Raw genomic sequence first — 22,219 nt, 5'->3', positions numbered from 1 at the left:
ATCGACAAGCCCTCGACGCCTCTATCATCACCATTTGGGTTTTATAAGTATCACTTACCTCTACATTAATACTTTTTGTTAACAAAAACATAATTATATATGTGCATTATAAAATTTCTATTGTATCATTTAGACAGGAGACCCAAAGAAGCTGAAAACATGGATGGCACCATCAGATCGGCTTCATGTCTCCTTTGCTAGTCAACCAGAAAGTGCTCAACGAAAATTACAAGGAAACGTGCCAAAACATGTATGATTCGTTGACTAGGCAAAATTACAAATCCTATATATTCATACCATACAACTTTGGGTAAGTCTTGGTCGACTCAATCCTATGTTATATTACTAAATAAATACTAAGTCGTCTAATGCATGTATGTATATATCCTATCTATATCTGCAGTTATTATTGGATTTTACTCATACTTTCCGTAGAGACCGGCAATCTTATAGTCTTTGACTCAATGAGAAATCCAAAGTCCGCAATCCAACATATCCTAGACCCCTTGAACAGGTAAGTTCAGTTTGCACAATCAAATCCTTTTTCTGTTAATAACAATTCCTGAATATCAAACTTAACTCTGAGCACAGGGTTTGGAAAAAATTTGTGAAAAATAACAAAGGATGTGGTCAATGGAGACCCGAACTGAACGTTAACATGGATTATCCGGTATGTTGATTCATAAAGATTTGTCTAGTTAAGTATATAATCCCAAATTGTTATAAATTGAGTAATTTATTTGTTTCTCCTTAAGTGTGCGAGACAACAACAAGGAACTGATTGGTGCGGGTACTACGTATGCGACTACTTGCACATCATGACTCCATGCGGGAAGGCTACTGATGAAGACACGAGAGTACATCCAAACCGTTCACTAGTATATTTTCATAATTGTATTAACGCACATGATGTTAATATTTTTTTCCTAAATGATAGATGTCTCAAATGGGGGATGAATGTTACTCTACTGATCGGATCAACGTCGTGTGTGAGCAGCTCGCCGGATTCATTTTGAACGAGATCTTGGATCCTAGAGGTGAGTTCTACCACGACGGTCACATCCATAGAGGACTTCCATCAACCTCATGAGGGGACCAGTAGTTGGACTACAAACATGACTTGTACATTTGTAAATATTTTTAAACATTATGCCTTGATTTTTTATAAATTTGTAAATATATTAGTCCATCTAATTAGCTTAATTATATGCTCGCATTTCACTTTTAGTTAGTTTCAAATATTCTCTAAAAACGAACACGAACGACCAATAAACGTATAGTACTGTAGAGCTTGAGTGCGTTTAGCAATTATAAAAGAATAAATAGTAATAAATATAATAAACAAAACTGGATTTGGGGAAAAAAAGAAAAAGGTCATTGGTACCGGTTGGAAAGACCAATCGGTACCAAAGGGGCTGCCACCTTACGTCAGCGTGGCAGCCTCTTTGGTACCGGTTGGTCTTTCCAACCGGTACCAATGGAAGGCTAAGGCACCGATTGAAAAACCCGGTGTCTAAAGGCGAGGCCATTGGTCTCGGTTTGCGGGAACCGGTTGGAAAACCGGTGCCTAAGGGAGTTTCCAACCGGTTCCCATGGCGTGTTTTCTTGTAGTGTTATAGGCTCTCCTCCAGCATTATTGTATTGTGTACATGATGCATAAGCGTCTTGAGTACTAATTCAAACCAACTAGGAATAGGAAGTATCAGCGAGCTTCCAGCAACATGGAATGTGCCTGTGGCAAAACTACTGACGCTTCAGATGATGTTGACGAATGTCTGACGACAGACTCCACGATAGACGCAACAATGGCTAAAAGGCCACTGCCGACAGCTTTCAAAATGAGCTGTTGAATTGTCAGCATTGAAGTGTCATATTATTAGTTTCCAGCATTGAAGTGTCATATTATTAGTTTCCATTGCTGATTCCAAAAAAAATTAAGTGTCAGATCAGTTGAATGAGGTCGTTAAATGGAGCGGCGGCATTACATGATAATCAAGGGACAAAGCACCTATATCGTGAATGAAATTGGGGAAACTAAGCACCTTGTATCATATATCTTTAAGTATGTGTACTGAATGGGTAAAAGAAGTTACACGGTGTAACCAACAGACAATGAAGATGTGCGCTGAATTGGCCAATATGGCGTTACAGAGGAAAACCATAACAAGTGGTTTCAGTCGCGAAATAGTTCAATTTCTTAGGTCGATAAAAAAGCTGTGCGCAGTAAACATGCTAGCTGCAAGAGCAAGGTCGATCACTTGGCCCCAGCGCAACTCATCTTAATTGAATTGGTCTATTCAACAACCATATGGGCCCATATTCATTGGTGATTGTTGTTTTTCCCTTGATGCCCCTGTAGCAACTAGTTCCACAAGATATCGCCAACAACCGAGCAGTATTCATTTGTACTTGTACTGCTAATGTTATGTCCTCGAGCAACTCATATGAATAGCTCTCTCTCCATATATAAGTTCATCCCGTTTCTAGCTAGCTCGTACCCCAAGCACTGCTTTGCTAGTGGCTATTTTAACTCTATTGTGTTGTGCTACATGCATCAGCTTCTCCGATCCTCTGGCACTTTGTACTAAGCATTGATCATGTCTGCCCATAGCCCCATATACACATCCATAACAAACAACTAGCTAGGAATGCAAGGTATCAGCGAGTTTTCAGCCACCAGATGAAACCAATATAGCAAGTTCAGGTACGGGTGGTGTGCACTTGAAAAATGGTTGCTACTCTCCATGCTCGACGCAACTGCAGGCTGCAGCAGGACTATGTACACGCGCACTGTTGTTGCTTCACAACTGCTCGCGGCACAATTGCTACACCTCCATTATCTCTGGTCACTGCACCAAATTTCTCTCCTGTCATTCCCTACGGGGTGGCACGACTGGAATTTCTGCCGCTGCTGGACGGGCTCTTGCTAGTTGGAGAACTTACACATAGATCTGCGAAGGATGTATTTTGTGTTTTGTATCCTGATGGGAAAATGGGTAGGAAGTGCAAATTAAAATAGGCTTTGTATCGTTAATTTTCCCACCACATATAGATAGAACAAAATGTGGTGTACTGAACAAAAGATTAGAAAATTGCAGGATTACTAGCCAATCCCAACATGTTGTATGTGAGCTGTCACCTTGACCGCATTTCAATTCTGGTGCTGTGCGGGCCTAAAATCTTAGAGACGGTCGGCCTTGGTTGCCTTCATTTCCACCATCTCAAAGGCACAACTCAATTGTTTGGAGGATTGTCTCAACGTCAGAAACAACACTCAACTATGGAGGAGCAATTATTTGATTCAGCATGGCACTGCTGCTGCGAGGGCATTATTTATTTCCACCCTCACCGACTGGCTTATTATATGAGCCCCTTTCAATAATCAGCTGGTAGCTGCTATAAATAGCCCAATCACTGCACTGCTCACCACACTCCAATTGCAATTTATGTACCTTCTCCTCTAGCATCCCACAGAAAATAGGTCCGCCCATACTTAGATACTAGCCACTGATGCCTGCGCTTCGCTGCGGGTGACCAATTGGTATACCACAAAACCCTAAAGGTCATATATATATATATATATATATATATAATCTGAACCTATGTTGGAATGCGGTAGGTTTGGCTAACCCGTATAATACACGAAAGCATCAACTGTCATAACGGTTATCCATTAAGCATGAAGTAGGTGTGAGGCTATTACATTATAGGCAGAAAGATCTTGTTCTACATGGGAGCACATATCCCTTACACGAGGGTTTACACAAAAGTGAAGTAATTTTCACTTCCCTTAGTGTAAAGGAGCTAGCTAAAACTAAATCTAGAATTCTAAATTCGGACAGTAGCTTCATTCCCTTGGATCTTCGAGTGCCTAGCTAGATCATTCATCTAAGGATGAAGGGCCTTCTAATGGGATGAGAGGAAGACCAACTTTGCTCTCTGCCGGTGGCTGATTTTGCTGGAGGACTTCTTCCTTGGTAGGCTCCAGGTCTGAAGCCTCCTCAGTGACCTCTGTAGGCGGAGGTGCTGGCGGGGTCTCACCAAACTTCTTTTTGGCGTTATCCATGGCTACAATTGGGATTCCATCTAGCACATCACACTCTTTGCCACCCAATATGAGAGCCCTTCTTTTCACCCGAGTGACTAAGTAGGCATCTTTTAATTCTTGTGCATGGCGGTCATCGGCTTGCTTTAAGGCTTCAATTGTAGTGATCTCACGACTTTCAGATATGGTCACTTGGGCCTTAGACTCAGCAAGCTGCACACGAAGTTTCCTGATCTGCTTCTCAGCTTCTTCTGCCCTGTGGTTGCACTCCTTGAGCTTGGTTGCTTGTTTATCATATTCCTCATCTAAGGTGAGCAAGTACCTTGCCATGAACACTACAGTTGGGTTATCTTCTCTTAATTCACAACCTTCTAGGGTCTTCATCCGAGTAATCCATATTGGGCGGTTCCTTACCAGAGGCGGAAAATACCGCATTGGCGTACGACAGATTGGCTTCTCATATATCTGGCATAGGTACCTCAGAGCCTTACGGGCAATAGCTTGGTAGGTGTCCTCAAACCGGAACCCTGTGGTGGTAACTGACCATGGCTTTATGTCAGGGAAGTCTTTACTTGCTCCGATATAGATAGTCACTTCACATCGTTCTGTGCCGTACTCCTCGTACTCTCTTCCCATGTATTCCGGGTGGTCCAAAATACCAAGCCTTGCCATGGTGTTGTACAGGAGCTTGGGGAAACCTTCTATGTTCAAGCAATGGCTAGTGACCCATCCTTCTCCTTCCATCTACCACAAAAAGGAGGGGGTAATCATTTCTGGACATGAGAGGAAGGTATGAATTTCTAGGTGGTGCTCACAAGCTACTTACCTTGCTAAGGGTGCTGGCGGAGAGGGAGGCCACCTTTTTCACCAGATCAGAGTTCTCCAAGAAGATTAGATGGATGAAGAAAGTGAAGGGTCATGGATCAATGGGAAGGTAGTGGAGCTATGGGAGCATCAGCGTGGGAAAAAGAGTTCTTTGGTGTCATATTTTATAGGTAAGAGGAGGGAGTAGCCAGCAGCTCCTGGCCCATATTTAATGGCACAACTGTGGGCTCATATGCCAGCTGGTCAAAGGGGCAACAGAGCTAGGGTTGTTGAGGTCACAAGCAGTCTGTGGTGGTCGGATGCAAGTACAACATGCCCCGTGTTTCATGGGCACGCATCTACCTGTGTGCAACATGCACAAGTCGAAATGGAATGAGGCAACAAGAGTGAGGTGGAAATAGAATTGGTGGAGGAAGCCGGGCTACCTTATGCCGACATGCTCTCATGCAGACATCCTCTCATGCGAACTGTCAGTGTGACAGCATGCATAAAGGGGTAGCAGCACGCATAAAAGGGTAGCAGAGATAGGTGCGTCATGTAGTGGTGCAGGACTTTTGAGTCGGCAGGGTGGCGTATGGTGGTCAAATCCAAGCCCGGCATGCCCCGTGTTTCACGGGCACGCCTGTGCCTATGCGCAACATGCATAGAAACGAGGCAAGAAGAGGGAGGTGGAACCAAGACTGGTTGGAGGGAACTGGGCTGGCCTAAGTCGACACTCCCTCATCTTGGATACCATTGCGCCGCATGCTATTAACGGCACAAACTGGTTGCCACTATGGTGCAGACTGCAAAAGACAGTAGGCACGGGTAAAGGAGTAGCATAGTTAGGTGCGTCGTGTAGCGGTGTGCAGGTGTCGAGGTGACAGGGTACCAGTGGTGGTGGGATGCGAGCCTGGCGTGCCCGTGTTTCATGGGCACGCGTGTGTCTGTGTATGTGGTGGAATGGGAAGGAGGCAAGAAAAGGGAGTTGGAACAGAATTGGGCAGAGCAGGTTAGCTGTAGTAAAGAGGCTGGGGCTCAATCAATTTTTCAGAGACCATGCATGCTCTACTGATTTTTGGTGTTTTAGGGTCCAACAAATCTACACAGCTATATCTATGAACTCTATTCTTGACTTCCCTATGTTTCAATCCCCACATCCTACGCAGTAAAAATGTAAAAGACTCCATTTCCTCAATAACTGAACGCCGTTCTAGCAAATCGCTCCATACATCGTTAGTAATTTAAAGTTCAAGGGGTTATTTTGTGGTCCTTTTTTAAAATTTTGTGTAGGCAAAGTGCTATCGGTGTCCATGGTTAACTATGGTTATCTGATTGTTCCATCTCCAAGCTCTCGCGTCACTTGATGCCAACATAATTTTTATTTGGTCCAAAACCTATGTTGAAAAGGTTGGCTATAAACGAAAACTTATCGTATTCATGGGATGAAAGTGCACATAAACTATTTTGAGTTAAACATGAGATAAACAAAACATGCAGTATGTGCCTATATTTATTGTACTTATCTACCTGGTTAGGCAACCGTGTATGAAGTATAAATGCCTACGATGGCATCGCATGCAATAAAATCGGTAGATCTAGTGACCTATTACCGTATACCCGGATTTCTATTATTGCTATTACATCTACCGGTAAACTTAAGGTCCATGGGTCCTAAAACACCTTTCTTTTTCTCATTGCACACACCCTTCACTCTTTGTATAACATGGCCTAGTGAACCCATAGGCACTGTGCTAGAAGCACTTTCTCCTTCCTCTCCCCACTCCATCTCGATATCTGTTTCACCATATATTGTATCTTTGATGTCGATGTTGTCGATTAAGCCAGTGGTGATCATGGGTGCTACTGGTACAGGCAAAACCAAGCTATCAATTGATGTATCCAAGGTGATCAGCGGTGAAGTGGTAAACGCCGACAAGATGCAGATCTATTCTGGCCTTGACATCACCACCAACAAGCTCTGCCTAAATGATCGACATGGTATTCCTCATCACCTCATCGGGGCCATTTCGGAAATTACCGATGATGTTTCTATACCTCTCTTCCGATCTGCTGTGACCAAAATTACTGAGTCTATTGTTAGGCGGGGTCACATACCAGTTCTGGTAGGTGGATCGAACTCACTAATCCATGGATTCCTTGTTGACAAGCTTGATGCCTCCCTCATTGACCCTTTTGCAGTAGAGAGTTACCGACCAACTTTAAGGTTCCAAAGCTGCCTTCTATGGATCCAGTGTGATGAGGTAGTCCTCAAGAAATACCTCAGTCGTCGGGTTGATGATATGGTTGATGCTGGTTTGGTCAAGGAACTGAAAGAATATTTTGATTCTGTATCAATTCATGAGTCTGTTGGTTACAGCGGCCTGGCTAGGACAATCGGTGTGCCCGAACTAAGAGAGTATTTTGCGGGATGCAAGAGCCTCTGTGATTCTATAAAAGAGATGAAATCCAATACATAAGCTCTCGCAGAAGCGCAGATCGCAAAGATTAGACATATTGTGGATATTTGGGGTTGGCCTGTCTATTTCTGCTCAGTTTCCATGGTGGTGAGGGCCTCTAGACTTGGTAATATACACAGGTGAGTTTTACCTATTGTATAAATAGTGGGTGACCCGAATTTTGCCAAATTTTTTATTTGGCTTTGGTAAATCGTGCCAATGCTATCTATGCCAACAAATACAGACAGGGTAAGGCATGGCAGTGCTATGTATGCCATTTCTGAATATATACTTTACTCCCTCCGTCCATGAAAGAAGGCAATTCTAGCATGGTTCACTCAGAACAATACATAGATAAAATGACACATGTGTTCCGAGTATATCCTCTGAAACGATGGCTCGAACACCAAAGCGAATGATTTGAAGTTGTGCACTATAATAAAATACTGCACTAAACAATGACTAAATTAATGCTTCTCCGAAGCATATGTTGCTCTACACAACAATACTTTAAAGAGAAGATAAACTCAAACACCAAATCATCACATCACTATGGGAAGCTACTAAAAATATCCACGAAAAAGAGAACGCAAAATTCAAACTCCCATCAGCTTCCCTTCCTTGTTTGGCCTATAAAAGGGTGCTGGCCATAGTTTGCACGCCAGCCTCTTCTTCCATTTAGCACCCGTGGCTTTAGATCTTAGCCAAGCACCTACGTGATCCATTCATTAGTTGATCCCATGCTACCAAGTCGATATGTATGCTAGAGTTGCATTCTTTTGTGGGCAACTTTCAAATCCTAAAATTGCATTCTTTTGTGGACGAAGGAGTAGGTGCATACAGAAATAAAAGTTCGATTCCATAAACCCTAGGTACCTGGTAGGCATAGGCTGGTCGTCAACACAGCACTAGGAGAATAATATAGTACGTGGGTACATTTGATTCAAAGGCTAACTAATTAACTAAGTCCATATACAGCGGCTGCCTAATGTTTAGCTGGGTATTCAGGCGAGGCAGCGGTAGCTTAAGTTCTTATGTGCACAGATCAGGGATTCGGATTAGAGAGGGAGTGTTTTTTTTCTAGAATGTGCTTGCACTAAATTCCTGAAGCGCCCCGACCCCAAAGATGGAGGCTAAACCATGTATTAATAACCAAAGCAAGTCTCTGGTACAATACATGTTACATCAAGTGGAGTCCAAAGTCATACAGAGCTTTATTCAACCCGTACACGAGGAGTAAAGTGACAACACAAAGTTACTGCAAACAACCACAGGATAACGAGTAGCATAACGACATGCAAGACTAGCTCTTCGTCCATCACGACTCCACTCGATCAGCTTGGGTGCGGACACGATCTACTCGTAATCTTCAGGCACAAAGTCAGGATCCTCTGAAAAAAATAATCAACAAGGGTTGAGTACGAAAGTACTCAGCAAGTCCCACCTCACCCTTACGGGGAGGGAGTTACAGATTAATACGCAAAGGTCCATTAATCAACCAGAATAAATAACAAATGTAGTATTAAAGGTAACCCAAACAGCCATCCATCTCAGGGGCTAGGTGGCTCAACTAGTTGAGATGTCCACACCATAACCTGTCCAAACCGAGGACACGGACCATTCGAATGGATTGTACACTCTGCAGAGGTTGTACGCTTTACCCACACGCACTTCACAGTCCAGAGACGGCTCCGTCATAGCCGACACCCAGCCATGGCTCAACCCCGACTAGTCGCCCACAAACCCCTGGGTCTGGACCAATCCAGGTCTAACCCCAAAACATATCCAGCACGGACGACTACCAGGTTAGCCGGTGGGATTAGACTAAGGTTTGCCCATACAAACTCATGTGGTCGTACTGAAAGTAGGTTAGGTGAGATGGCACCACAACACAAGGTCCTTAAGGTTTATCAGGGCAGTCAACAACCATAACCAACCAAACCCGAGGTGTCACCACGACAACGCTCGGTCGCAAGTCTACCACCACGGTAGCGCATGCTCCAACACATTCCACACTGCCCTAGTCTCATTCCCATTCCAGCTTCATCAATTAACAAGGTATGATAATATGCCAGTCTGACAGTAAATCGTTATGCAACATGGCTTCAATCAATGGTTTCTCTCAATCCCTCAGTGTATCGTCTCATGCAATCCCTAAGTCTAGCAAATTTTATATTTAACCTTACTTGGGATCAATCATAGTCAACGTAAGGGATCGATGAGACTTGCCTTCTCTTTCGTACGCATCAGCGGCGGCGGTTTCCTGATCTCCCGGCTCCTCTGGTTTTTCCTCTGGAATCGGTTCTACTTCGTCATACGCGGCGGAAACAGCACAACCGACAAATAACATAAGCAAGCATAAACATAAAATAAAATGAGCTCAAAAAGATATGAAAATTGGAGGAAAAGATAGTACATGATTTTAGAAGAATTTAGGAAGAAGAATCAAGTCAATCGGAGTTTGGATGGAGAAGTTATTGCAGTTATGGGATTGGGAGCTTTATTAATTCCGAAAAAAAAATACTGATTAAGTGCATGACGTGCTTGTGGCCTATCTTAATGTGTGACCGTGTGGGTAGTGCATCTGGGCCGGTTGGCCCAGCAACGATGTCATTGGTCCATAAAGGACTAAACCCGTTCGTGCTTATAGGAGAACAAACAAGGCAGGCAGAACAGCAGCTCGGGTTCTGCCCCCTGCCGCAATGCCATGGTTGGGCAGCTCGAGCTCGAGCCGGCGGCAGCTCCGGCCACCATTCTCGAATCCGAGATCACGGGGAGAGAGGGGAGGGCGAGGGGGTTCTACTTTGGTGACTCCGGGCATGGGAGACGGGGGTTGGCTACGGCGGCCGCGGCAGCCACGGTTGCGGTGGCCGGGAGCTCGTGGGCAGCTCAGCACAGGCTGCACTAGGGAAAAGCTTGGCTTGAAGTATGTATAGGAGGGTATGGGGGTGCTCAGCGTGTATGGAATTGGACCGAGATGGCCTGAGCGAGGAGATCGACGGGGGTATGCTCTTGGGGAAGAAACAGAGGAACCGACGGAATCGGAGTGAGGAAGACGATGGGTGACGGAGCTGGGCGGCTTGTGGTGGTCGAGGGCGGCGCGCCGGCCTATTTATAGGCGCTGGGAGGTGGTGGAGAGGGCGGGGCAGCGGGGCACGCGGCGGCCGGCGGGGCAAGCTCCGAGGGCGGCGTTAATGGTGTGGGGGCGGGTGCTGCCAGAGCGGTCACGTCGCCGGGGTGGTGCAGCGCTGACGCGGTGAGCATGCCGAGGCGGCCTGGTAGGCAGTGGCGTGGTCGTGCTGCACAGCTCGGCTCTGTGCGAGCTCTATTCGAGCAGTGCGGGCTCGAGCGGCGAGGCGGTGGCGCTATGCTGGTCGACGGGCGGCGCGGCGAGCGCAAGTCGGCGGGACGGGTCAGGCCGCGAGGAGGCGGGGCTGTGCAGAGGCGAGCGGCGCGGCGAGCTTTCCGGGCACGTGGAGCGCGTGGGGGCGGGGCGCGCGCGGCGCGTGCGTCGCGTGGACGCAGGGAAGAAGCACGTTAAGGAGGCCCTGGCTTGGTGAGCTGCCACGGAGTTGTTCAAGAAGAGCGGCAAGGACAATGGTTGTGTGTTGCGGCAGCTCGGCGTCAACATGCACAGTGGTGGGCTTGTAGCTGAGACGACGGCGGTATTGACGGTGTGTGCGACGAGGCGGCAAGGCTGAAGTGGCGTGGGTCCGTGGCGAGGCATGGCGTGCGAGTTTCAGGGGGGGTGGGCGCAGCAGTGAGCTGCTCGAGCACGGGTGCGTGCTGTTGCCATGGCTTGCTTGTGTAGTTGTGTTCGTGTGGTGTAGCAAGTTAGAAAGCTAGCAACATGCATGCTTGCTGCTGCTTGCGTGCATGGGCGCATTGATGGGTTTGCTGTTTCTAGTGCTTAGCTTGCCTCTGCACTGTGTGCGCAAAGGTTAGAGGGAGCGAGCAAGAGATTAGAGAAGCAAGGATGATTAGCTTCAACGATGGGTTTGAACGGCAAAAATAATTGGATGGACATATTAGGTATAAGATAAAGATTAGATAATCAAGGAGTTGAGCTCAAAAGATATATTTTACAATAGGTTTTGAAAATGATTTTAAGCGAGTGAATTTGGTTAGTGAATTTTAGGGATGTTACAATTCCTTACCTAGAGGAACTTTCTTGGTAAAATAACACAAGATAGAGTTGCAATAGGTACTCAGGGAACAACGGATTATCTAGTCAGATTTTATAAGTATACAAAAAAACAAATGCTATGAGTTTTGTAGGAACTATGTATAGAGAGATCCGATGAATGATAACCAAAATATAATGGTGGACACTTACAACGAAAAATAGTGTTATCAGTATTCCATCACATGGAACCACGCAATCCACTAATATCAGCCATTCTGCTATTAAATGTACTAGGACCAGCTGTAATAGTGCTTTAAGTATTACCAATAATAATAATAATAATAATAGTAATATTAGTAATAATAATATCAGCGGAGGTAGCAGGAGGAATAATAATTATAGAGCTTGGACGAATAATAGTAGCATAAGCAACAATAACAACACCAATAACAGTACAAGTATTCAGAGGAATACAGTGTTCAACCTTACATGCTCCCAACATAGATAGGGAGCTGATGTTCTACATACTGGTAAGTACCTAGCACATAGGTCATTGTACGGCTATTACAACACCTAAGAAGTGCCTACATTCATCTCTAAGCATTTAAAGCTTTCCCGTAGGGACATTAGCACGCAGGCGAGAATTTGGTGCATGTCATGAGATAGATGGGAGCAGCATAATCAAAGGATATTATTATGATAGTACTTGGCTTCAAAGGCGCCTCCATTGTTATCCTTGGGTGATTAATAAACCCCTGCAAGATATGTTGCACATAAAAATATTTAGTTATTGCACCATTGCGAGGACAAAGCAAGTAACCAAACGCGGCATACCAAACATGCCTACCATTTAGTCAGTAATTGGACATCCATTGGGGGTGTTTTCCTGCACAATATTGAATAATTCGCAGGCAAGCAGCTCGTGACCCGTCTTTGGTGGCTTCGATCCTGTGTATATGACGGGCTCCATAGATATGCTTGCAGGTTGTGGTGGCGAAGCACAAGACACTAAGGGAAGGATATCACCGTATCTAATACAAATAGAGCTCAAACGCTTCAAAAGTTCCATGTGGGCACTGAATAGTCTGTTTTTCTCTATACGCAAAGTTTCATGTTTCATCTGAAGAATCATGGACCAGCTCTTATAGTGGTACAACTGCCTATATGTTTCCAGGAATGGAGCATGATTCACATCATTAATGGTAACATTCATCTTTGATACGAAATGAGAAATTGCCATTTCAGAAACATTTTCTTGAGCTTCATACTCCATAATGCAAGGGATTCCTTGGAAACCTTCAACCTCTACCACGCCTTCGCCGCCTCTGGGGGGGATCCCAACCGTGAGCCAGGCTACCTTTTTATCACTCTTATCTAACTTATACACCCCTTCAGTACGAATGGTCGCCCCCATCTGACTAGTGATCTGTCTGAGGATGCCTTTGCATGAGATGTTAACTACAACCTGACCCTACACGCACAAAAAAAAGTAAATACAGTTTAAGTATGCATGTGTAGGTAGGTAGACTATATATCGGATTAATTCCCGTTCAGGCACATATTCATATATAGGCTAACTAACCAGCAACATGCGCACCATGGCATATATATATAGAACATATGCTGCTGTTGTTGGCTAAAAGAAATACTTGCGCCACAGAGCCATCATCGTGCGAACTCTTGAACGCTGGTTCCTCCATGATGCCCTTTCCCTTGTCCATATTACTTCTACGACAAGTTGGCATATAACGTAAATCAGTGGAAGCATTTTTTTTTTTGCAAATAGAACGTACAGGGAACGTTCCCTCAGATTTGGGCTGTTACTACCATTTAGTCGCAGGAAAAAACTTGATAATTTTCATCCCTAATTTGCTGCAGTACTTCTGACATGGGCATTCAGAGCTTTTAGTGGGAAGAAAGTGTAGCAAAGCAAGAAAGCTAAGGGACGAGTGCTAAAAAGTGCATAGAATATTTGAGTGGGGGATGCAGCAGCACCTATGCTGGGCTACAACACAGTGGCTATGTGAGCATGTGCACCAATAACAATTTAATGACGAGTTCTTTGGCTATGCGAGCACGCGGAACAATAATAATTAATGACAAGATCCTTGAGAACTCGAATTACCTTGCGCTGCTCTATGCCCGACTTGGAAGGAGACCATGCTGGAGGTGCATGTCCAGAACTTTGTTCCATAAATAGGCAGGCACACGCTTGGATACAGCTATAAGGCATTCCCTTCATCCCAAAATAAGTGTAATTTTATGATTCAAAATTTGTCCCAAAATAGTTCTCGCACACTCTACCTTTTTACCTCCCCTCCTCTACCTCTTCTTGTTTCATGTGCACCCTCTACTTTTTTACCTCTCCTCCTCTACCTCCGCTTGTTTCATGTGCACTCTCTACTTTTTTACCTCTCCTTAGGCCAGTCTCAATGGAGTTTCATGGAGAGTTTTATGATATTAAATATCATCAATTTTGCTGGCATGGCAAGTAGAGAGGAGGCTGGAGTTTTATGGCATGCGAAAACAAATTCATCACCATGAAATCCAACTAACACAGTTAGCTAACTTTCAGTCCATCTAACTGTGTCTACAAAACTCCCACTGAGACTGGTTTTCTCATGCCCAACTCCCAAAACTACACTTGTTTTTGGGACAGAGGAGCAGACAGCAAGGATAGAAATCCTAAAAAAATATTGGTGGGGAGAACTGCAAGTTGTGATACGGTGGGGTAGTCCAAATTAAATATTGATGGTGCCAATTGCAAACTGTTATGTCACTTCGCACCGGCACACAACAAGGACAAATGGTAGGTGTTGACGCCAATCTCAATGGAACCATTTATGCTAGAAAATAAGGGCCACTAGATTAATCATGTCACATATTTTGTATTAAATTTATTTGGAGATTTAAATGTTAGTAGTTCTGTAAAAACTTAGTGAAACCTAGAATTGTTTGAGCTCTCAAGAAGCTAGGGCTGGATTGTTTTTCAGGACGGACAAAGCACATACTCCGCCGGGTATCCATATCTACCGCAAAACAGTGGAAAACTGCATAGCAAGTAATAATTAATGTGAGACGATGGAGCAGCTCACCAATATCGGATGGAACAAGTGAAAATGACATAAGGAATGTACACTGTCTGCAACAGCTTGTGGCCGGTGGCCCTACCTTCATCAATGCCCACTACCGATTAGGTCAATTAATGCGATTGGCACGACAAAACTAATTAGGTGCCACCCTCGACATCCGTGCTGCTGTGTCTGCGACAAACATATCATAGGAACCTCCTTAAAATGAAAGATAAAGTTCATGTGGAGCTAGCAAGAGAGATCAGCGCCAGCCTATACCAGTATACCAATAAGGGAGCACATAGGACAAGGTACGTGTAGCCATAACAAGTGTATTTCTGTGCCTATTTTCATAAATTCCTAGTGTTCATACAAAGTTTAGTTTTAATTCCACACTTTCTACTATTGGGTTGCTCGCCGCTGGAATTTTCGTTAGGCACCTATGAAAACACATCATGGAAAGTTTCGGAGAGCTCTCATACCTGCACCTTAGAGATAGATGGATGATAAGGCAACTCCCTGCTAGACATGGGTAACCGAGCTCCGCCGGTCGATAGCGATGGTGGTAGAAGCGTAAAAAAGGAGCACCAGGATGAGTAGATATCCTTATTACACATTTTCAAAGCATAATTAACTTTCTGATTCAGTTAGCCTTTAATTGTTAAGAAATAATGTAGCCTCACGCATCCTAGATTCAAGATTTTCTGTACTCTAAGTCATATGTCTCATATAATGGCATGCAGGCCCTAATTGTTCTTAAATACCATTCCAGGGAGGCCAGATGGCAAAATTGACCATAAGTTATGTGAAGACTCTAGCACAAATCATAGATCATCTTGGATTGGAGGAACCAAAAATAGCGTATGAGAAGGGAGAGAGCGGAACGTTCCATGCTACCATAGAAGTGGACCATGTGAACTGGGTATCCATGGGATACAGAGGCCAACAAGAATTCACAGGCAAGTCATCAGTTTCCGCAAGAAGAGCTGTTGGGAAGGCCGCTCATAAAGTTGTCAATACTCTGGAGAAATATGGTCTCGTCAAGATCAATGATTTCAGCAGGAAACAACTGAAGCTGTGGAAGAAAAGAGTCATGAATATTGCTAAGGTATGCAAGGAACTCATCGACGAAAGAGATGTACTTGAGAGGAACAACGCGTACCTACAAAACAAGCACAATAAATTACTTGCAGAGAATGCTAGGATGGAAGAAGAAATATCGAGGCTGGAGGAAAAGATAGTTGGGCGCACAGAAGGTGAAAAGGAAGATAAGGAGCCCACTAGCAAGAACGACCACTTGGATGGAGATAACACTACAATGGAGGAATTCATGGAAGTTAAGTAGGAAGGCACATAATATAAATTGCTGCGGTACTAGGTTTCCATCTGTGCAAGTACTGGTCAATGTGTTATATATAGTAATTCTGTGTCCTAGGAAGGTACCTGCAGCTCAACTAATGGTGCTGATAGTAGTAATGGTTTCAAGTACCTATTATATATTAGTGTCGCATCTTAAAAAAGAGGACTGGTTGTACGTCTTGATGTTGTCTTTTCGCTATTGAATGCATGGTACTTGGAGGCATGAGCTATTTCCAGAGTTTTGATGTTGTTTTTTGCTATTGAATGCATGGTACTTGGAGGCATAAGCAATTTCTAGAGGCGGTGTAGGTGATAGTGTTAGGTGGCCATTTAAAGAATATGGGCACGGTGGTTGTACTCCCTGTATACCAAAAATAACAAGTAATCATAGTAATTGTTGGGAAAATTAATAATACGGTAAAATAAACATGTTTACTCTATTTTTTACTCATTTTTTGCACTAATTGGTTTTTATGGGAAGATACATTTTGTAAATAGAGTAAAATGAGTCCTTTTTAGGGACAAACTCTAAATTCTAGAATAACTTGTTCTTTGGAACGGAGGGAGCAAATATCAAAAGCATATCTAATTGGTGTTGGTTGTACTCCATCCGCCCACAAAAAAATACAAATCCCGCTAATCGGTGAACCAAACAGTTCATGTTTCGATTGATTTGTACAAGATAATGCTAATGCTTATTGTATAAAATAGGCAACACTTAATTAGTTATTAAATATAATTGTCGTGCCACATCCATTCAAAGGCATACATGAATGTAATTTACTGCACAAGTTTGGTAAAATTTGAACTTGTTGACTGCTCGAAAAGAGAGTTGCATTGTTCTATGGATGGAGTGAGTACATATATAAAAAGCGTGTTGAGCCGATGTTTCTTGTATCCCCTCTTGCGAGCAATCGGTTTAAATCAACTATGGCCATGTTTATTTTTGGAAAAAAAAATTCTGCAGGACGTGCCGCATCGAATCTTGGGACACATGTATAGAATATTAAATGGAGCTGCCAAATAAACTAATTGCACAATATAACTGTTTCATATGAGATTAATCTTTTAAGTCTAGTTAGTCCACGATGGGACATTAGTTGTCAAATAACATCGAGACAGACTACATTATGAAAACCCAACTTTTTCGCGACCTAAACACAGTCTATGCATATGGACTGTATTGATGTGATGCAATGTGACAGAAACAAAACAAGTGAGCAGATTTGACGTGCACAATGTAGACCAACATGAAGTACAGGTCTGGCAAATGAAAGTAAATGCCACTTTTCAGTCTATGGTCTGCCTTGTCTATGTTCCATCAATTGCGTGCACCAAGGAAACACGGAACACTTTTTTTTCTATAAGGGGTTTTCCCATCTAAAAACAGTGCATCCCTTTAAATAGACCATATATATGCTCCTTCGAGGGCATTACCTCCATGCTCTCCACCCCCTCCCCTTCCCACACACCCCGCGCCTATCACCATAAAACCAAGAACCTAGTACAATATTTCTAATATAACCATATACTAGGACCGGTACTTGTACAGAGGATGTTCGGCGAATAGGTGGAAGTACCTAACACCACCCATGAGCAAGCTTTATGCTTCATTCATTTTGTTATACCCCTTTTTAGATCGGGTGGGCTTTTCATTGATTATTGGTGAAGATCAGCAATCGTCTATGAATTTTCAATACAAGTATTACAACTATAGACCACCTGTGCTCGCGAAGCCTAATGTAATTGATTTTTGTTGAAAATTTTATCCACGTGCATCTTTGACTCCAAAGCTCCTCCCTTTTTGGTGTTTGCCTGTTTCTGTATCCAAAAGTTCCCAAAGTTTGTCCCATCACATTTGCCAATTTGCTTGCCAAAGTGGTTATCTGCCTCGTCATACATTTTGACCATCATTTCGATCTACCTTTGTTAGATATTTGGATGGAGGCTGCCGACTGTAATACTGTTGGGCACATTGTTTAGTAGATGTAAGAGGTCCTCCTCCGGCAGATGAAATCTATAAATGTATGCCACCTTTTGCAGTGGGAGCGATGGCTGCTGTAGGCATAGGGGCTGACCGGATGGCCACACTGCTCTGCAGCGAATTTGGCCACCCATGTGCAGTGCACTACGACCTTAGAAAAAACATGTGCGTCTACTTTTGTCTGGACTGCCAAGGGCTGAATGAAGAGGCTATATGTTTTCATTGTCATGTAGACAACACATCTCATCGCATACTCCAGGTTCTTTTATTTGCCACTTTTGTAAAAAAAAATACACTATTCTGTTGTTGTTTGTACCCATTCACACAGGAGGAGCCTAAATAAGCAATCATCGAGCAGGTGCGGAAGGCATCATTAAGTGAAGTGTTGCGAGTAGTAGATCTACCAGGTGTGATAGATATAACAGGAATACAAATATATAGCATCAACGGTATCAGGGTAATCCATCTCATAAAAAGATCATGTGTTGCTTATTCTCCACTGGGTCTCAAGCGTCGCCCCCAAAGGTTCGCATGCGTGGTATGCAACAGGGGCCTAAAGGATGCTGTCAGGTTTTGCTCGGTGCAATGCAAGGTATAAAGACCTGTCTAATTTATCCTCTACAAATAATAAAGTTGCCAAAAAAACTGGCACACCCTATGACTGCTCCTTTCTCTTTTGCATTCAGTTAGAAGGTGAGGCGCACACCAGCACAGGAAATTCTGCAGTGAGCCTCCGATGTCGTCCCTTGCATGATGTGATCCGTGACACTTGTAAAACAAGGAAGAAGGAGGTCACACCATCCAGAGGTTTACTCAAGATGCAAGAAACAGGACCACATAGCCGCTCACTCAAAGAGCAGGAGGTTATGCCACCTCGAAGCCGTAGACGACGCAAGGCCCGACCATCACGTGCACCGTTCCACTGACCTATGCCAATGACACCACTCTTGGTGTGAGAAGTGGTGAGCAGGGCGTTCCATCTAAAACTTGGCAGAGTAAATGACGCGGGTGCCTGTATTGACCATATGCACCAGGGTAGTTGTGGCACTAGGTAAAAATTAGCGGCAACAATGTGTATATATGGCGGTTGGTACTTGCCTAAATCTAAGCAATGTGACGTGCCAGTTGTTTGGATAAACAAGGTTATGGTTGTATCTACGCAAATGATTAGACGGCGAGGACTCTCTTCAAGTATGTCGGTAGAGGGTTCCCATCAATGAGCACTGGCAAGCGTCTGGAAGAGTTCCCATCAAAATACGAGGACCTTGGAAACAATACAAGTTCTAAACTACAAAGGGACTTTTTTTTGTAAGGGCTAGGAAACTAGACTTTTATGTAGAAACATAGTAGTGCACATAGCATTCAATGGAAATGCACATAGTAGCGGTGCATATATATATATATATATATATATATATATATATATATATATATATATATATAGACGTATCATTATGTAAAAAGGTAGGGCCGACCAAGGGAGCCGAGCTCACCTGCTCATTTGCGTAATCCCACGCTCTCGTTATTAGACTCTTCAAAGCCGGCGCCATCGATGGAGGTCAGAGCGGGCAAGCGCCGGGTGGTGCCGGCCACAGGCTCATGCAGCAGAGGCGACCGTCGAGGGCCCAAGGAAAAAGGGGGCCCAACAGTCCATATACGAAGCCTCAGAACACCAAGTGTTGCACCTTTTTGCTTTTAGAGCCGGCCGCAGCATCGGGATTCGGGAAAATGAAGGCACGTAGCGCATCTTTTTGCATCCGGAGGCAGCTGCGTCGCAAACCTGATCGAACCTAAATAGGCGAAACCAAATTGTCAGATCAGAGAACAGGTCGACCAGCTGCCAGTGCCTGGTCATTGCAGCGTCTTGTGTATAGCATGCGTGCAGGTACCCACTACCGTAGTGCTCTAACCTGCCCACCGCATCCAGCACACTTTCATCATCAATTTAGTTAGTTATTTTATTCTATCGACCATGCTAGATCTTCCATTTAAGGTCTAAACTACTTTTATTTTAGGGCCCACACTTTCATCCTCGGCTTAGCAAGCTATTTCACTTTTATTTAGAGTGGGGATCTCCAATTTAAACTGTAACCTAATTTTATTTTTACGGCTCTGTTAGTTTGTACAACCATTATTTTTAAACTAATTATATATATATACAATATACATTACACTTATTATCTCTTTTGCCATTCTATAAATAAAAAAATATTTAGTCCAAAATTCTATAATGGCAAGAATATTTTAGCATTTTTCTTTATTATCCTTTCAACTAAACGTGGATGGCTGGTCGAAGGAGGGCCATACGCAGGCTGCCGCAGGCGGGGAAGAGCTGCATGCGGGCATGGTGGCCAGTCAAAGGAGAGGCACGCGCTGCTTGCCACCGCTGCAGGGAAAGTTCATTCTCAAGTCGCCGCCGCACAGGTGGTGTGCTAGCCGACGTCTAGGCCTCGAGGGAGGGCCGTGCGCCGGCCGTGAAGGAAGGCAGGCTACCGCCGGCGGGCCAGAGGTGGATGCTGACCGCTGATTGAGGTCAAAATTGAAGCAGCCAAGGATGGCCTTCCAGAACAAGGAACAGCGAGATGTACCTGTGTTGGATAAAATGACTGAACAACCCTCGATTAAAATAAAACACTCCTACATACATTAACGCTCCAGATAATTTGGGGAGGGAAGGAACGGTGGTTCCTCTCAAGCACCGCAAGTCTTGTTTTATACGTGGCTGCAAGGACATGTTAATTGCAACTGCCCATTAATTATTGGTTGACCGAACGTCGAAGGACAGCAGATACTGGGCTTCCAGGGTTGTCCACATGATAATATCCGTAATATTTTTGTGGTTCCACCTCATACCACTGTATCAAGTGCATGCGTCGACAAGAAATTATCCGGTGAATTTGATATTGATGCTATTATCACCAACTTCACTCCTAGAAATGTTACGGAAAACCACTCTAGTCAATACATATAATTTTGCACATGAATGTTTTCTGCATGCACAGGTTGTGTCTACGGCAATAACATTCCTAGTCTGATTATTACTACTGAGAAGGCGCTTGACTTTGTCTTGTCCTAGTCCCTAAAATCTTACAGTTGTCCCTGCAATAATGAGACCACGCAGAGTTAGCTTCCATGGAGGCAGGGACGGCAGTGGCCCAAACAGGCATGTGGAAACCGTCGTAGAGTTACGGGGGGCAATCAAGCCGGTCATCCCGACAAACAGTACATACCCGGACCACCTGCAGGTACGCATGGGAGGGGGCCATTGCGCCTTATCGTGGAAAGCTGATCTATGGCACACCGATCGGCGACAGGCCACATAGAAATGAGGTGACAAGGGGAGTGGATCAAGAATGGATTCACGCGGTCTACTTTGGGCTGATGGAAGTGGTAAAATTCTTTACCCAAAAGGGCATGAGTTCCACCTAAAAGCAGTTTTAAGGGAGCATTCCCTGACTAAATATTATTTAGTCGGCAAAATGCGCTCGTGAGAAAATTAGAAATATTATCTCTCCTAGCAAACGATTCGTGTTGGCCTCTGCATAGTGCTAAATTAATATGGATAGAAAAAACAGCATAATGAAAACAATGCTGACATTGTAACATACATTACACATAGCTTGGCATAAGATTATTCAATATACACCTGATGATAACCCAATATCAAATAAGCATCCAAACATCTGTCGCAAAAAAAAAGCATCCAAACAAACGACCAGGAGGCCCTACAAATTATTGATCGATACCTCAATACTTTCCATGGCTACCACCAAGGTGGCACGGAGTCATCAACCCAAAGGGAAAGGGCCCTAATACAAATATTATACTAAAATACTCCTAAACATAAATATTCTTCTACACTAAAATAACAAAGTGGCCTTCGGAATACAGGTAGCACCAAGCCGGAGGCCGACACAACTGCAATACATAGACGAAGCATGCAGGCGAAGCAGCCAACCCTTTATTCCTCGACAAGCTTATAAGGACAGAGTGGTGAACTGGCGATCAGGGCACAGGGCACCAGAACAAGGCATACGCAGCAAGCACTGTTTGGTGGAACCAGAGGAGCAGGAGTCGATAGGTGACGTTGTGGAGCCACAGGCCTAATCGGCACTGTAAAGTTAAAGTATTCAAAGTCAAATTAGATGTACAATGTTAACCAACAGTGCGGCAGGCCAAAACATAAGTTACCTAGCCTTCTCCTTCTTCGAGGTGAATAATTCCTTCCGAGCAGACCGCGAACGTTTACCTAGAGCACTTCTGCACCATAAAAACTACTATTAGGCTGCCGGCACAAGTGCTCCCTGCTTTATTATTTGGTGTTGCCTCTGCACCCCTCAAGGACGTAGGAACTGTGCTATAATAATATAT

The 22,219-nt window shown here is 44.1% G+C and overlaps 2 protein-coding genes across 3 annotated transcripts; both read left to right on the top strand.

The window, feature by feature from the left end:
* The first annotated feature begins 6,672 nt into the window (after nucleotides 1–6,672).
* Nucleotides 6,673–7,329, top strand: LOC120695965 (adenylate isopentenyltransferase 1, chloroplastic-like). Its single transcript, XM_039979155.1, has one exon. The coding sequence runs from the start codon at nucleotides 6,673–6,675 to the stop codon at nucleotides 7,327–7,329; it is 657 nt and encodes a 218-aa protein (XP_039835089.1).
* Nucleotides 7,330–14,697: 7,368 nt separating this feature from the next.
* On the top strand, nucleotides 14,698–16,080 carry LOC120695964. Of its 2 annotated transcripts, none has more exons than XM_039979153.1 (2): nucleotides 14,698–14,816; nucleotides 15,278–16,080. In XM_039979153.1, the coding sequence occupies exon 2, from the start codon at nucleotides 15,287–15,289 to the stop codon at nucleotides 15,848–15,850; it is 564 nt and encodes a 187-aa protein (XP_039835087.1). In that variant the 5' UTR covers nucleotides 14,698–14,816; nucleotides 15,278–15,286; the 3' UTR covers nucleotides 15,851–16,080. The 2 variants fall into 2 exon arrangements, with proteins under 2 accessions (XP_039835087.1, XP_039835088.1); XM_039979154.1 differs by having other exon boundaries at nucleotides 14,700–14,816; nucleotides 15,249–16,080.
* Nucleotides 16,081–22,219: the final 6,139 nt, after the last annotated feature.

This window comes from Panicum virgatum, chromosome 2K (assembly GCF_016808335.1).
Source record: "Panicum virgatum strain AP13 chromosome 2K, P.virgatum_v5, whole genome shotgun sequence".
Classification (NCBI taxonomy): Eukaryota; Viridiplantae; Streptophyta; class Magnoliopsida; order Poales; family Poaceae; genus Panicum; species Panicum virgatum.
The sequence above is the reverse complement of the archived record's forward strand: the minus strand, read 5'-3'. Positions and strand labels throughout refer to the sequence as shown.